This window comes from Mytilus trossulus, chromosome 1 (assembly GCF_036588685.1).
Source record: "Mytilus trossulus isolate FHL-02 chromosome 1, PNRI_Mtr1.1.1.hap1, whole genome shotgun sequence".
Taxonomy (NCBI): domain Eukaryota; kingdom Metazoa; phylum Mollusca; class Bivalvia; order Mytilida; family Mytilidae; genus Mytilus; species Mytilus trossulus.
The window spans coordinates 12,160,298-12,178,815 of NC_086373.1; the positions used below are offsets into that span (position 1 = coordinate 12,160,298).

Sequence of the window (18,518 nt, forward strand, 5' to 3'; positions counted from 1 at the left end):
TGACAAAGTGAAATTTTAAACAATAACATTAGTTTCAGTCTCTCTTATTCAGAAATTCTTATAGGGAACACATATTACATTATTGTATTAATTAAACCATTTTAGATGCCTTCTTCAGTGTCTATATTATCCTTCTTAATTACATGGTAGACATGTCACTTTTTATACAAATTAAAATATGGAAACTAAGAACCATTTAACACTAACCTGTTTGTTTGTCCATTTCCTTTCACGTCAGCATGCTGCATTCTTAGAACATTAATCTCCCCTATCTTACAACATGGATCAGTCCTGAAAACAGCAGTTTATACATTATAATACATTGTCTCCCTGGAAAACAGTTTAATACATTATAATGCATTGTCTCCCCTGAAAACAGTTTAATACATTATAATGCAGTCTCTCCTGAAAACAGTTTAATACATTATAATGAATTGTCTCCCCTGAAAACAGTTTAATACATTATAATGCAGTCTTTCCTGAAAACAGTTTAATATATTATAATGCATTGTCTCCCCTGAAAACAGTTTAATACATTATAATGCAGTCTCCCCTGAATATAGTTTATACATTGTAATGCATTCTCTCCCCTGAACAGTTTGTAATGCATTGTCTCCCCTGGAAACAGTTTAATACATTATCATGTATAAGTCTGCTGTCAGAAATGTTTGTCAATTTTTATAGACGAGTTTGAATTTTTTACTATTTATGGTGATTTTCTTCACTTTTTCTAAAAAAAATAAACCCTCTCAATCCATCAAACATAACTTTGTCTGAAAATATACTGCCTCATTTTGAACCTGATTTTTTTCTCTGAAAAAAAATAACACTGAAATCTTATTTGGAACTATTTAGTTCAGGACCTAAAGACAAAGATCCCTGGTGACAAATCAATAGATGTATTTAAATAAATCCTCTCAAAAACTTTTTCCGATGGATAGTAATTTATGACAGTCAAGTTTGGTTTTTTTCGACATCATTATATATGATTATTTGCTAATGTAACAATTACCAACATAGTTATAGCTACTTTGAAAATTTTTTTGTCATAATACTCACTAAAGAAAGAAAATGTGTTCTTTGTTAAACCTACCTTGCAGTATACACCCAAATTTTAGTTGGATTTATGAGAATGTAAATGGCTGTGAACTCTCGGCTGTAACAGACACTAAGAACTTTTTGTAGGGGAAGTAAATCTGGAGGAGGCACCGGTAACATTGTCGTCAAATTCTTCCTTTTTGTTCGGGAAAATAACTTCACACTGAAAAATAAAAACTTGCTATTAACCGAATGCATGATCAATACTGTTTTTGTGAAGTTGTTTTATCTAAACAAAATTTCTGTAAATACCTTATAAACATTTCAATTACGCCAGGTAAATATAAAATGGAATTTGCTAATTTCATGAATTAATTCACCATACATTTTTTATAAAACAGTTTTTTTTCACAGGTTTAAAATACATTTTATCTTCACAAACTGTTTCCAAAGTTCATATATATACATTTAGGAGATTAGTATGACGTCCATTTTCACTGAACTAGTTAAACTAGTAGACATTTTGTTTAGGGGCCAGCTGAAGCCCACTTCCAGGTGCAGAATTTTTCTTCCAATGTTTTAAACCCATTTCTGCAATTTGGTCAGGTTGATGTGTAAAAACCTACTATCTTTGTAAACTGTTTTCATAGTAAAGATATTAAATAAAATTGAGAATGGAAATAGGGAATGTGCCAAAGAGACAACAACCCGACCATAGAGCAGACACACAGCAGAAGGTCACCAACAGGTCTTCAATGCAACGAGAAATTAACGCACCCGGAGGCATCCTTCAGCTGGCCCCTAAACAAATAATTACCTGCTATCATCACAAACAGCCACCACTCTAGTTGTTTTATCCTCTGCACCAGACAGGTATAATTTATTAACATTGTTTCTAGCCAAGGCCCAGAACTTAAGAAACTGGTTTGTGTGCCATAATGTAATGCTGCGGCATGTACTTATATACAGCAGGTTATCATCAGTCAGCCCCATCCATAGAAGTCCATCAGAGGAAATGGTAGTGCTTAAAACCAAAATAATAAAAACTTAATATCACAGCATGCAAAACTTATCAACCAAACTATGTACGAGGGTTGTCCGTAAAGTTTGTGGACAATCTCAATAAAATATTAATTACCCGTCTGAAATAAATAAAACAAGTATGTAACAAATTTCATGATTTACTGATTAAGTGTACAAAATTTAATTTCAGTACCTGCTAGAATAATCGTATTTCCATCAATTCAAAAATCATAAGCAACTCTCACCCGGTGCACCAAAACAAATATTTCTGCCGTTCTGACGTTCGACAAAGACAACATTTTAACTTTTCACAACGTAGTTTCCTTTCAAAGCAATACATTTTTTACATCTTTTTACCCAGTCATCAAATAATTTCAAACTGTTCTGTTTTCTTTTTTAAGATTGTGTTCATTGCTTCCAGTTTTAGTTTAGATAAATCGACGAACCTTTGTCCACGGAGAAAATATTTGATATATGCTGGAATACCGCAAAATCCATTGGCGATAAGTCAGGGCTATACGGAGGATGTTTCAGACATTCGAATCCCAGTTAATCAATTTCTAGACTAGTTTTTAAAGAAGTGTGGGCCAGTGCATTGTCTTGTTATGTTTCATAGAGTAAAATTGAGAATGGAAATGGGGAATGTGTCAAAGAGACAACAACCCGACCAAAATAAAAAAACACAACAGCAGAAGGTCACCAACAGGTCTTCAATGTAGCGAGAAATTCCAGCACCTGGAGGCGTCCTTCAGCTGGCCCCTAAACAAATATATACTAGTTCAGTGATAATGAACGCCATACTAATTTCCAAATTGTACACAAGAAACTAAAATTTAAATAATACAAGACTAACAAAGGCCAGAGGCTCCTGACTTGGGACAGGCGCAAAAATGCGGCGGGGTTAAACATGTTTGTGAGATCTCAACCCTCCCCCTATACCTCTAACCAGTGTAGAAAAGTAAAAGCATAACAATACGCACATTAAAATTCAGTTCAAGAGAAGTCCGAGTCTGATGTCAGAAGATGTAACCAAAGAAAATAAACAAAATGACAATAATACATAAATAACAACAGACTACTAGCAGTTAACTGACATGCCAGCTCCAGACTTCAATTAAACTGACTGAAAGATTATGATTTCATCATATGAACATCAGGCACAATCCTTCCCGTAAGGGGTTTAGTATCATACCATCATAACATATATGAGAAGAACATAACCCGTGTCATGCCAACAACTGTTTTTAGAATAAATGTGTTTAGTTCCGACGCAAAGACCTCATCAGTGACTCAATATTAACGCCAAAATATGCAATCTTTAATGACTTGACAACAGTATCGTAATTATATCCCTTCTTAATAAGTCTATTCAAAGGTTTTGTAAGTTTATGAGGTGAATACTGACACCTTTGTGCTTTATAAAGAATATTTCCATAAAAAATTGGATGTGAAATACCTGAACGTATAAAAAGTCTGCATGTTGAGCTATATTTACGAATGATGTCTTTATACCGATGATAAAATTTAGTAAATGTTTTGACTAGTTTGTGATATCGAAAACCCTGGTGTAATAATTTTTCAGTAATACATAAATTTCTCTCGTTAAAATCTAAGACATTGTTACATACACGAGCGAATCGTACAAGTTGAGATATATAAACACCGTAAGATGGTGACAAGGGAACGTCACCATCTAAAAACGGATAATTAACGATAGGAAATGAAAAATCATCCCTTTTATCATAAATTTTAGTATTCAGCTTTCCGTTAGTGATATAGATATCAAGATCGAGGAAAGGGCAGTGGTCGTTGTTAGTATTAGCTTTATTTAAAGTGAGTTCACCAGGATAAATTTCATTAATATACATACTGAAGTCGTCATTATTGAGAGCCAAAATATCATCCAAATATCTAAAAGTATTATTAAATTTGTTTATCAGATGTTGTTTTGATGGGTCTTTGCTTATTTTTGTCATAAATTGTAACTCGTAACAATACAAAAAGAGGTCCGCAATAAGTGGTGCACAGTTAGTCCCCATTGGAATTCCGATAATCTGACGATATACGGAATCCCCAAAGCGAACAAAAATGTTATCTAGTAAAAATTCAAGGGCATATATAGTATCAAAGCATGTCCAATTAACATAGTTTTTTTGTTTATTGCAACTAAAAAATGACCTAAAAGAGTTTGAACATATATATTCACATTCTGATTTTTTGAATGCCCATTTAATTAGATGTGTGAATTTTTTCTTAATGAGAATGTGAGGCAATGTGGTATACAGGGTAGAAAAATCAAAACTTTGAACAGATTCAAAATCACCAATATAAGCATGCAATTTATCAAGTACTTCCAACGAGTTCTTGACACTCCAAAAGTAATTTATTCCACTATTTTCGAAGGCCTTATTTGAACAATTTATTATAAGGTTTTTAATTGTACCAAGTGTGCTGGTAAGAATAATAGACAATTTAGTAGTTGAACAATGGCTTGAAGACGAAATAAATCTATATTTGTAAGGGGTTTTGTGTAGCTTCGGAAGCCAATACATAGTTGGAACTTTCATTGTATTTGGCTCTGCTTGTAAAGCGGTGGCTAAAAGTTTATGTTTGTTACAGATTTCGTTTTCTGAAAATGGAGTCAGTTGGAATGTTGGTGAATTGGTGATTTCCTTTTTCAGAACCTCGATGTAAAATTTACGTCAAACAATAATAATATTATTAGCAGCTTTATCGGCCGGGACAAAAACAAATTCCTTGGCTAGTTCTTTTAGTTTATGTTTGATACGAGAAATAGGTTTATTGTGGTTATTGTTAATAGTAAAATGTTCTTTAAAATGTTGAATACGTATATCAACTATCTTCATTACTGAATTAAAAAAAGAGTCCAAAGATTTTTTGTCAGCTTTTTCCCGTTTTATCCATTTCATACAGTAAGTAAGGAGTGAGTCGTGGATGATATTACGACACTCATTCCAATTAATAATTGACGGGGGACGATATTTAGGTCCTTTACTGAGAAATGATTTTAACTCTCGGTCTTGAACGATGTTAAGATCTCCTGTTATAACATGGGAAATGGGTCCATAAATATATTCGGAATTACTGCAATTACATGAAGTAGGTGTATTTTCACTGATATTAACATCTTTACACAATTGACTATAATTAAACACAAATTTCCGGGTAGATTTCTTGTAAATATAACAAATAAGAGGTAGCTCAGTATTGTCAAAATATCCAGGAATTTGTTCTTTAACAGAATGGTCGTTAAATATACCGGCAATATTTACAAAATCAAAGCCTTTGTTGACATACTTAATTTTAATAAAATGTTTTTTATGATCTTCAGGGCGATCAATTTTGGGAAATAATTTAGAATAACAATATGCCATAATAATTTGAACAATTTCATACTTAGGACTGCTATATGAAATTGTGTTGCAATCCTCCAAAATTTTATTTAACTTATTAACCGGTAAAGAACAGAGTTTTGTTAATAGATAATGTCTGCCGTTGTTTTTTGAAAAAGAAATAAGGTCCGAAATATTGGTATGATTGGCCCGAAATTTTCTTTGATTGCGATTTGTTCTACAACCGTGAGAACGGTTTTTACGAACAGTTTTAGAAACAATATCCAAAATGTTAACGGAATTGGTTCTAGATATATTACCAATTCCCATGATATTATCATTTAGACCGAGAGGGTAAACTGTCTGTAATTTTTTAATCCAATTTAATTCAATTATTTTCCGTGATCGTACAAACTTTGAATGCGATTCACCAGGCTGCTTATTTACTACTTCTAAAGGTTGAACTGCTAAATATTTAAAAGGATGGTTGTGCTTCTTAAGGTGTTGGTAAATGATACTTTTGAATTTATTAGGTCTTTTAAAACGATACAGATGTTCTTGAGTGCGTTTTGATAAATATCTCCCAGTTTCTCCTACGTACTGAATACCACATCCCGGTTTGTTTCATGTGAGTAAATAAATAATACTGTTTGTTTTTCAAGTAATATCAGTTTCAAAATTTAAAGAAAATGTGCGACCATTAAACGTGGACCTTACCGTATTGTTGGTGGAAAGACGGGGACATGTAAGTCATTTTTTGGCATGACACTTATCGATAGAAGGGTAACCACGATTTTTATTGTTAAAAATGTTAGCGATGGTAGTATTTTTAGATAACCGATTTTGAAAATTGAGACGTGTAGATACCCTTTGAACAAGTTTAGTATTTAGTATTTTTCCGTTTCTTAATTTCATAATTGTTTTGTTAGTGAATTACATAATAAAGGAGCAAAGATTGGCGTCCAGAATATGAACCAGCATACAATAATTAAGTTAAGTAAAAGTGATAAATTTGTTCGGCTGAAAATGTCGAACGCTATCAGTATTAATTACCCGAAAAAGATAGTGTATATCAGGGTATGACTGATGGCTGACCAATTAGTAGAATGGGGCTGAATATTGAAATACTACTTTTTTGAGAACATGTGTGTTTCTGTTGGCATTTTTCCGATGTCTACACCAAATTTGATAACTGCCCGCTGCTCCACCTTTTCCGTAAACATCGGTTTTTTCAGTGATGCCGATTCTGAATTCAATGCTTCAAATCGAGATTTCGCAGCCATTTCGGCCATTCAAATTTATCAGATGTAACGTCAAGACTATTGCCGACGTCACAATGCAAGTGTCATGATTTTTTGGCGGATTTTGAAACTAAAAATAACAAAATTAAAGAACCTTAGTGAGCACGCTCACATACCCCACGTCCCCACATTGTCATTGGAGAAATAAAATATGTGTAAGAAAAAAAAATTGCATCATAATTTCCTATCAATATGCACATCTGCATAGTATGTCCTTATTATCTACAAAGTTTTATAAAATTATGTTGTGTGGTTTCAGAGGAGTTGAGATGACAAACTGTTGCAGTAGTACATTAAAGCAAATAAGTTCATGAAGTTCAAAGGGACGCAACTCCTAGAAAAAAAATGCATCATAATTTCCTGTCAATATGCACATCTACAAAGTATGTCCTTATTATACGAAAAGGTTTCATGAAATTCTGTTGTGTGGTTTGAGAGGAGTTGCGATGACAAACTGTTGCAGTAGAACATTAAAGTAAAAAGGTCCAAAGAGGCGTATTAAACTCCTAGAAAAAAAATTGAATCGCAATTTCCCATCGAAATGCACAACTACATAGTATGTCCTTATTATCTTAAAAGGTTTCGTGAAATTCTGTTGTGTGGTTTGAGAGGAGTTGCGATGACAAACTGTTGCAGTAGAACATGAAAGTAAAAAGGTTCAAAGAGGCGTAACTCCTATAAAAAAAATTGAATCGCAATTTCTCGTCGATATGCACAACTACATAGCATGTTCTTATTATCTGAAAAGGTTTCGTGAAATTCTGTTGTGTGGTTTGAGAGGAGTTGCGATGACAAGAAACAGGACTGACGGACAGACTGACGGACGGACGGACTGACGGACTGACAGACGGATGGACGGGTCAAAAACATTATACCCTCCGCAACTCGTTGCGTGGGGTATAAATATGAAAACATTAGACTGCATATTATGTGATATTTTCGCCGTGCTCCAGTTCCCTATTGCTAATATTTAAATGAAGTAAAAGTTATTATTTCGCATTTGATTCTAAAATGGGAACTAAAATGTACAACTAACACTACTGCTTCCCCATTAGGCTCTATATTATTTCTTTTGTTCTATTCTGAGGACAATAAAGTAAGGTATGCTCCCATGAAAATTGATGTGAGATGGATTTATAATAGTTTAGAAAACTAAGTTTTGAATCCTTTATTGACAACTAGAGAGTTTGTTATTTTTACCACTGACCTCTTTGTGTCTTTTGTTCCATTCTGAAAGCTTCAATGTTACTTTGAGATGTAGAATAGCACTGACAATAAAGTCCACTGTTTTTCTATGTGTGTGTAATGTATTTGTGTCATGAACTAATACACCAGGTCAATTCTGTTATATTAACATGTCTGATTACCTATATAACTGTTCCATTAACATGACTGCTTACCTATATAACTGTTCCATTAACATGACTGCTTACCTATATAACTGTTCCATGAACATGACTGCTTACCTATATAACTGTTCCATTAACATGACTGCTTACCTATATAACTGTTCCATTAACATGACTGCTTACCTATATATCTGTTCCATTAACATGACTGATTAGCTATATAACTGTTCCATTAACATGACTGCTTACCTATATAACTGTTCCATTAACATGACTGCTTACCTATATAACTGTTCCATTAACATGACTGCTTACCTATATAACTGTTCCATTAACATGACTGATTACCTATATATCTGTTCCATTAACATGACTGATTACCTATATAACTGTTCCATTAACATGACTGCTTACCTATATAACTGTTCCATTAACATGACTGATTAGCTATATAACTGTTCCATTAACATGACTGCTTACCTAAATAACTGTTCCATTAACATGACTGCTTACCTATATAACTGTTCCATTAACATGACTGCTTACCTATATAACTGTTCCATTAACATGACTGCTTACCTATATAACTGTTCCATTAACATGACTGCTTACCTATATAACTGTTCCATTAACATGACTGCTTACCTATATAACTGTTCCATTAACATGACTGCTTAACTATATAACTGTTCCATTAACATGACTGATTACCTATATATCTGTTCCATTAACATGACTGATTAGCTATATAACTGTTCCATTAACATGACTGCTTACCTATATAACTGTTCCATTAACATGACTGCTTACCTATATAACTGTTCCATTAACATGACTGATTACCTATATATCTGTTCCATTAACATGACTGCTTACCTATATAACTGTTCCATTGTGTCTAAAGACCAGATCCTAACTGTTCCATCCAATGATGATGTAATAAACATGGTTTGTGTCTCAGGGTGGAGAACCATTCCTGATACAGCTCTAGAGTGACCAGAAAATGTATGCAACAGACGTTTGACGCTGGAAGCTTTGTTGTCATTTGGTTTATCTATCAGACTCCATGCTTTAACTGAAATAGGAAGTCATTATATGAATCAGATTGGGCTGGTGAACTAAGCAGTGGGGAGCATCTTTATCCACCAAGTCATACCATTTGTAATACTCTCTTTTGTAACCTTACATTTCTAGGTTAATTGTCATTTTATGTAAAATTGTACGAAATCAAAAGCAAAATATTTCACAGAACCGTCAAATGATAATAGCGGCATGTTGAAATTAAGCATTCATCAGTTATTCATAAAAAAAATACAAGTACATTCATGTATTGAAACCATAGTCTCAAAACCTTATAATCTTACAATGAAATACATGTAGACTATGAGACAGAGCTACTTACTAGTTGTATCAACAGAACAAGTCAACAAAGCCCTGTAGTATGGTACATAACAACATCCAGTTATTGACATGTTATGGGTTCTGAAATAAATCACATTGAAGTAAAACACATAATCATGTTCCATTGGGTTTTTATTTTTTTTTAATTTTGTTTGCAAAGGCCTAAGTAGAAAGAACTGTTTCTGTTTTCCTAGCCAATTAAATTTTGTGGAAGAAGTATGTTTACATTTAGCAACAACTTATTTTGAAATTCCCAATTTCACCATAATGTGTAATGCACTTACAAAATGTTTCTGTCAGGTAACATCTAATAAATGTGTGCATAGTTTAGCCAAATAAAGCTAAGATTATATATTCCTGAAGTAGAATATCTGTAGAATATCCCACAAAATTGAAGCATTTATTAATTTATTTACTAATAAGAATTTTCAATTTAAATCAGAATCAAGAATTTCATTGTGTGGCCATCATTTTTGTTAAATGTCAATATTTTATAATCCACGAATTTCCAATATCATTCATTATCCATGAATTTCCAATATCATTCATTATCCACGAATTTCCAATATCATTAATTCATTACAAAATTTGCTTTAATTATCATAAAAAGGATTTCTCCAAAAATGACTGAAGATTGATCAAGGATGAAAAACTTAAATTTAAAAAAATGACTGGACAACATCACAGACCATTGTGTTTGGAATAATATATAAATGTATGAAATCATATACATTTTGTGTACCATACCAACCTTTCAATTTTAAAGAGTGTTTGTCCATCTGTCAATCTATAGACATGTAAATCTGTGTCGGAGCAGCAATATAGATGTTTGAGTGTCTGATCTAAATCAACTCTCTTCACCCAACTTCCACCGACATTGTCCCATTCACATCTTATAAAATATCAATAAAATATTCATTTAAATACTGTTCAAAAATTGAGAAAACATTTGTTCATACCTATCTCTTCAAAATTACAAGGTTGTACATGTACAACCATACAAAGTAACAAAAGTAAAAACAAAAATTATTTTATTTTATTAAATAATTTTACTTATACACACATTCAATAAGATTTGGATTATGTTTGATCCAAAGTCATATTGAGATATATGGTCAAGCTATTTAAAGACAGTTACCCCAATAAGGAGTAAAATGACAATTTCCATAACTTTATTTCCTTGTAGATCTTACCTTGCAGATCATTTTGCTGTTTAGATGCATCTCGTAGATTAGTTTACAAAATAAGGTATTTCTATATCTTATGCTTTATTGACTTTGAGTTTAGTTTTAAATCCAACTTTTGGTATGGGTTTTTCCCATGTTGAAGACTTATGGTTGCAAATAATTGCTAACATCCACTTCATTTGAACTCTGATGGATAATTGTCTTGTTGGCAATCATACTAACTCTCCTTACTTCTATATTAATGTTACAGTGTCATTATGAAGAAGGATTATATAAATTTGAATTGACTGTTGACCCTAAATTGATTGATTGATTGTTGGTGTTTTAACGCCACTTTTAAGCTATTTCATGGTGGCCAGTCTGAAGACCCTGGATGACAAGGCTACCTCAATAATTCTTCCTTCATGAGGCAAAATAAATTTTACTCACTTCAGCCTTAGAGTGTAATTTGCAAGTTCTTTCATTTTATATAATTGTCTTGAGTTATCTTTTTCAAACTTCCAAACCTGTCAATCAAAACAAAATCAAATTCTAAAAAACATTGTATAACAGATCCATGTTAAATATCTGGAACAAATATGCATAACTTGGATGTGTTTCTCAGTTGTATGCTTCCCATTATAAGATATTTACCATGAGAATGTAAATATTTAGGAATATATTTAAACATTACTTATTTTAGCTTGCATGATGGTAAAATATTGTGCAAATTGTAAAGGATGCACGCCTCCAGGTGCAGGTATATCTCCCTACATTGAAGACCTGTTAGTGACCTTCTGCTGTTGTTTTTCTATGGTCGGGTTGTTGTCTCTTTGACACATTTCCCATTTCTGTTCTCAATTTTATTGTAAAACTCAAATAAGTAAAATAGCAGTTTGTATTTAATTTGCTTAAATACTATGGAGTAATAAATAACCCTGATAATAACATTACTGCCACCCACTCAACCAATAATGAGTAACCCTGACAAAATTTTTGTGCCATCAATTCCACCAGTAATGAGTTACCCTGATAAATACCCTAATGCCACCCTCTCCATGAATAAAAAGTAACCCAGAAAAAAACTTAGTGCCACCCACTCCACCAATAAATAGTTACCCTGATTAATACTTATGTGCCACCCACTCTATGAGTAATTACATTGTAGTTACCGGGTAACCCTGATACTTTATAAATACCTTAGTGCCACTCACTCCACCAGTCATAAGTGACAGAGATAAATACCTTAATGCCACCCACTCCACCAGTAATAAGTGACAGAGATAAATACCTTAGTGCCACTCACTCCACCAGTAATAAGTGACAGAGATAAATACCTTAGTGCCACCCACTCCACCAGTCATAAGTGACTGAGATAAATACCTTAGTGCCACCCACTCCACCAGTCATAAGTGACAGAGATAAATACCTTAGTGCCACCCACTCCACCAGTCATAAGTGACTGAGATAAATACCTTAGTGCCACCCACTCCACCAGTCATAAGTGACAGAGATAAATACCTTAGTGCCACCCACTCCACCAGTAAAAGTGACTGAGATAAATACCTTAGTGCCACCCACTCCACCAGTCATAAGTGACAGAGATAAATACCTTAGTGCCACCCACTCCACCAGTCATAAGTGACTGAGATAAATACCTTAGTGCCACCCACTCCACCAGTCATAAGTGACAGAGATAAATACCTTAGTGCCACCCACTCCACCAGTCATAAGTGACTGAGATAAATACCTTAGTGCCACCCACTCCACCAGTAATAAGTTACCCTGATAAATACCTTAGTGCCACCCACTCCACCAATAATAAGTTGCCCTGATAAATACCTTAGTGCCACCCACTCCACCAGTAATAAGTTCATCTTCAACAGGATTAAATAACATGAAGAGTACAGATCTCAGATCACCACTAACACTACATGTCTCATCAAAGTATTGGTTAAGCACCTGTTCAATTAGAAATAAAGTCATACATTTGTAGTATGGAAATTTTCTAATTGTGGTGATGTTGTGATAATTCTATGAAATGTATGTTGAAATGTCAAATTGTTTCAGTTATTTTAAAGGATTTTTCACCAGTTATGTCATTGGTGATGTTTTTGAGATGTCATAAATGTAGGTGAATTGGTTAACACTTGATATTTGGCAAAATTTCGTGAAATTTATGTCAGTTTTCTGAAAAATTAACATTGGTGCCAACCCTATTCCACAAATATTTTGGGGAAATATTTCAAATATACCATATTCTTTACTTTGTAACCAAAATATCAAAGGGCAAGAGATGGCACACATATGAAAACATGATAAGTAAAAAAAATCCTAGAAAAATGGACTAAAATGAAATCTATGTATTTTCGGCAGAGTATAAACGGGGGAAAGTCAACATTGATCATCAAAATTGGGGTTGGTTTACACTTTTTTGAATTTTGCTCATCCTTCCAAGTAATTTGTGGTCATTTTGTGCATGTTGTCATTTGAAACATTTTGCGTTAAGCAGGTTGTTGCTTAATATAGTTAAAATATAGGGAACTCTACTGGTCATTAACAGCAGCTGGTCATTCTATTCAGGTGGTCGTTAAAGCAGGTTTTATTGTACATTGTATATGAATATAAAAGTTTGGGTACATGAGAGTATAATCTAATAATGAAAGTTTATTAATCTCAACCGCTGGTTAACTCAACTGCCATTTAAATCTATACTGCCGGTTAACTCAACCGCCAGTTAAATTTGAACTGCTGGTAAACCCAACCGCCGGTTACCATATCTATATAAATAGGGTGCAAACCTTAATCCACCATTTTGCCTCTGATGAAGGTCCTTTTTGGACCGAAACCGGTCAGGCTATGAAACATTACCAGGCGCTGTTAATTATGTGTATTGGTATATATACTATATTTTTATGCTTTTACATTTTTCTCACTGATACACATAGTTAATATGGCTTCTACTAATGAAAGCTCCATTTGGAGTTAATGTGTTTAGAGAATACTTATGTCAGTTCACCTTTCCTATATTGTTTATTACAATAGACATTTTGTATTCAAGTTTCATTATTTATGCCTCACATACCCTTAATGAAAAATCTTTCCCAAGAGCAAAGTAGCAGTTGTATTTCTTTGCATAGATCAGGTATGAAATCAACTTATATTCATATTTTGGATACAGCAATGCTCTTTGTACTGAAAATAAAACAAAAAACAAAAAGTTAGATATCATTTACAAGAGAGAAACAAAATCACTAAGTATTTCATCAAGTTTTTAACTCCAGTAATTTCAATTTCAAAATGAAGTCTTAAATTTGAATTTTTATCATGATATTTCTGGAATCTGAATAAACTGTACATATTTATATAATTTAACATGATGATGCACCTACTTCTCACATCTACCATGTCTCTTTTCCATGTAGTGATTCCCTTGGTGTCCAGTATAACAAACTGTCTCATTCTACTGTTGTATACCACTAAAAAGAAATATACTATGCATTTATTACTTTACAATATCATGATGATTTTTGGCAAATTATGACTAGTAAATGCAATCAAACTTACATGTTATGATGTAGGTTGCAGTCAGAATAAAAGACATTTAAAAAACCCGAAGAAACTTGCTCAAACATCCAATTTAAACTTTTGCTCCTAATGATCATGATGCTAATAAAACTGTTTCCTCATTTTTACTTTCTTGACCCAATTTTTTCCAGCAAAGACATGTAGACTAACAATGCAGAGAAGGGAATTTTATTTGCTGGTACAGACTTTTTCATGATATAAAATCTAGTTTCTTGAAGAGTGAAAGGCATATATTACTGATTAAATGAAACAGACTTAAAGAAGTTATTGCTTAATAGTTGGATATAACTTAATACTTTTAAAATAATAAAAGTAACACATTTTTGAAACTTCTTATATTGAAGAGCAATCAAATAATAATATACATGTATCAAAAAATACAATCAACAGCACTGTAACTTAAAAGATAATGAATAAACATACTTCCCATAATATCTGTGTTCTTTTTCCCATGTTCATAAGTTGACCTAGGATGAAGGCCATATGTTACAGTGGTAAAATTTTCTGATAAAACTGGATTGCTTTCTTCCTCACTTTCTTCTGAAACAATGGATGACACAGACTCAGCTTTTTCTAAACTCTCGGAAATTTGAACTTTGATTTTATTAAGTTCGGGATCATCTGCTGTCTTCAGATCTTCATCTTCGTCTAAGGCAAATCTATTGGTAGGATCTATACCGAAGTCTTCTCCGATCTCAACATCATCTGATATAACTTCAGTCAGGTAGATAGAAGATTTTACTTCCTCTTCCTCTGTTTTATGCACCATTTCACTACTAAAATATATAAAATTATTAAGAGCTTGGAATTATTTTTTTAGCACATGCAAAACTGCACATTTTTAAATATAAATTTAAACCTCACTTGACTTGCTTTATTGACATGGTTCAAGGGCAAACAGCAGCCAATTAAGTTGCTTCAACTTGCCAAAAAAATATCACACTTTAGGTGTAGAGGGGAAGCGGTTAATTTGTAAAGTTTTTTTTTTTTGTAATTTTAATAAATTTTGTAACTAAAAATCACCAGACAAATTCTTTAACTGAGTTTATTATTAAATAGCCCATTCATATTCAAACTAAAAAGGTACCCATATCCGTAATCTTTTTTATGGAACGCTGGTTTTGGCAAACCAACATTTTTTTCAATGTGGCCCCACATCAAGAATATGATAGACCCAGAAAGAAGTCTGTTACATTTTTGTACATGTATATATTTTGAACAATACCTATTAAGGTGTAACACCACTAATTCAGGCCCGGCCAGAAAGCACATACCAGAAAGTAGTACATATTTAACACAAAATAGTTCCTACGCATGAGTGTAACTTTCAAAATATGTAGAATATTTAGGTATTTTTGGTATCAAATGAAAGCTGAAGGACTGGTGATCATTGTAGAACACTTTTGGACCTTTAGTTTTGAATATTAAAAAAACTGCACCAAATTTTAAAAAGAGGGTACATTTGGTCTGTTTGTCAGATCTGAAGTACCTGTTTTGGTACATCTGAAGTTCTGGGAACCAGTTCTTTCTTATATGCCATGCAAGGTATGTTAATTTTTTCAGTACAAGACACCATAAAGTGTTGCTTTGAAATGCAATGATTGCCACTTTATTTGAACTTAAGATAAAAGAGGTGTGCCTGCTTGAAACGGAGGAATTTAACATAGAAAGCAATGGGAGCATGAATTAGTGGTGTACTTCCTTAAGAGGTCATAATTTTTATAGATATAATAAAAACTACCAACCCAACCCAACATGCATCGTTTAAGTTTTATTTCGTCATATTTCATTATATTATGTAACAAAAAATTACAATACATGCATCCTGGACTCATCAAAATCTTTAGGGACTCACCATTTCTAAAAGTGATGAGTCCCAGGACTCAGTCTCACCATGAAAAATTTCTGGTAAGAACCCTGACCTTACCTAGGGGAGTTCCAAAGTTATGGGTTCAAAAAATGGCAGCATACAGAAAACCAGGCGTCCAAGACATGCCTCCTCACTTTTAGAAGAGGCAGAACCCAGAAATAACTGTTTTTGTTAGTAGCTTTTTATGGTTGGTATCAGGTACGTTCGCGCCCAATATTCTTTCCCACCCTACACGTTTGCACCCAAGGTCCATTCCCACTCTACACATTCACGTCCAATTTTATTTCAAATTCAAGTTGAATTATTGGAAAATCATGATTGTTTTTTTTAAATTTCTTTGGTGAAAATACTGAATGTATTTAGCTTGGTATAAGTAAAACATTGAAAGGGGTCTCATTGGGGGGTTCCAATCCCGGATCCCACTTAATTTTTTGTCAGATTCCCGTATCCCCTTGCACTATGTATGTAAGCAATTTTCCTTTTTTGTCATTTCCCAGGTCTCCCTAGACCTCATTTCCCGTTTTCACAACACAATAATTTGACTTTCCAGTGTCAGGCTTACAAAAAAACGGCAATCCTGCGTCAGGCTTAAACCCAATGTGACCCACATTGAAGATTTTAAATGAAAAACACAAAAGATAATTGTTTATAACAGCTTGGTTCCTTTGATCTGAAACAATGAAACAATAAGATAAAGCAATACACTATTATAACCAAAACATGATAAAATTTATTCAACACACTCACACAAACAAAAACGTAGTTAGAAACTCACTTTATTTTGAAACGAGTCAATGAAACAAATTTATGCAATACACTAACAAAAACATGATTAAGAGTTATTCAACACAAAATAAAACATTGACAGAATCCCACTTTATTTTGAAAGGATTATTATTTTTCTTAACAATACACTATCCACAACAAGATTTATTCAACACAACAACAAAAAAAGCTGTCTCACTTTATTTTAAGACAATGACAACAAATATACTTATAAGAATACACTTCCCAAAACTTGATTACAAAGATAATAAACATAAAACCAATCAAAATTTGGCGTGAACATGTAGGGTGGAAAAGTGAAAGGGAGCGAACATGAGTGGGTGCGAGCGTGAATTGGCACGAAATCAACCTGGCTTCTTTATGGTTGACAGCATTTTTTACATTAAATAACAGTTAACAGTAACTGGTTTTCACTGTATAAAATCATCTTCAATCAGTAGAAGTACATGCATAATGCATGTAATTTGTAAACACTGGTGGCTGTTAGTAAGAGTTACAGACCTTGACCTGTTGAATTAAAAGCAATGACAGATGCCAGTTTTGAGAGGATTTTTTTTCTTGCCAAGTCAATAAATAGTTTTTTTACGACTTTTCTATCTCATAATTAAATAACACTTTATTTTGAAGTAAATTGTGTACAGTATTATAGTTTAAAAACAATTACATTTATTTCAAGTTTAAGACCGTAATCTTCATTGGTTTCACATTTGGTTATTTCATTTCTTTTGTATAGGTTCACTAACACAATGTGACAGCTTTAAATTAGTCGAACAAATCATGGTTGGTGAAATCTGTATTAAAAATATTTGTTTTACAGCCCGGTCATGGCCCGGTGCTCGAAATCGTCCATTATTGTTTACATGTAGCAACCAAATGACCTCTGGCGGGAATCGACAAAAAGGGGAGATAAAAATTATTCCCGCCATTAAATCGTGCTCTCAGAATATTGCAGTGAGGGGGGATAGGACCTGTTGCTATTTTATAGACCTCTTACAATAATAGCCCACAATCTTGTATTAGGACTGAGAGATGGGGACTTTTCTATATTGTTTTTTTTCCAAAAATATAAACAATACAGTAAAAATCTTATGAAATTCCAGGTGAAATTTTATCATTTTATTTATGCAGTGGCCACTTTTTTATAATATTATATCCCACATCCCCACTTTTAGAACCTACTACCACAAAGCCGTATCACCCCCCCCCCCCCCCCTCCCCCACCCCCTTTCTCTCTACTGAGTTTACGAGATTCATTTTCGGAACATAATTAAATATCATCAAGTAAATTAGTTCGACATGCCTTTGTAGTAAACACCTTTCTCAATTACCCTTACTTTGATAATTATCCACCATTTATACAATTTAGGGACTTTCCGTTTCGAATTTTCATCCGAGTTCGGTATTTTTGAGATTTTCCTTTAACCTTGTAGTTTAGTTCTAACATATTTTTTTTGCTGAATTAAATCAAAATGGATTAGACACAAGTAAATCAAAAAGTTATGAAGTCTTCTCCATAATACAATATAAAGTTACAATTATTAGTATAATATAATGGACATGCATATAAAGCAAACAATTTTAATACAATATAGTTTTAGCTTTCATAGGTGGAAAAAGAGGAGAGAAAGTAAAAGGAGAAAAAG

General features: G+C 33.1%; 1 protein-coding gene across 3 annotated transcripts in view; it reads right to left on the reverse strand.

Moving 5' to 3' along the window:
- Positions 1-17,731, reverse strand: part of LOC134715372 (uncharacterized) — a 62,936-nt gene extending 45,205 nt beyond the window's left edge. For all 3 annotated transcript variants that reach the window (XM_063577531.1, XM_063577526.1, XM_063577516.1), the window contains exons 1-12: positions 17,540-17,731; positions 14,643-14,995; positions 14,024-14,110; positions 13,717-13,826; positions 12,474-12,593; positions 11,082-11,158; positions 10,217-10,357; positions 9,467-9,546; positions 8,941-9,139; positions 1,856-2,062; positions 1,094-1,261; positions 208-291 (exon numbers count right to left, since the gene is read on the reverse strand). In XM_063577531.1, coding sequence (XP_063433601.1) covers positions 208-291; positions 1,094-1,261; positions 1,856-2,062; positions 8,941-9,139; positions 9,467-9,546; positions 10,217-10,357; positions 11,082-11,158; positions 12,474-12,593; positions 13,717-13,826; positions 14,024-14,110; positions 14,643-14,988 — 1,619 coding nt within the window. In that variant the 5' untranslated portion in view covers positions 14,989-14,995; positions 17,540-17,731. The remainder of the gene's footprint in view (positions 1-207; positions 292-1,093; positions 1,262-1,855; positions 2,063-8,940; positions 9,140-9,466; positions 9,547-10,216; positions 10,358-11,081; positions 11,159-12,473; positions 12,594-13,716; positions 13,827-14,023; positions 14,111-14,642; positions 14,996-17,539) is intronic.
- Positions 17,732-18,518: the final 787 nt, after the last annotated feature.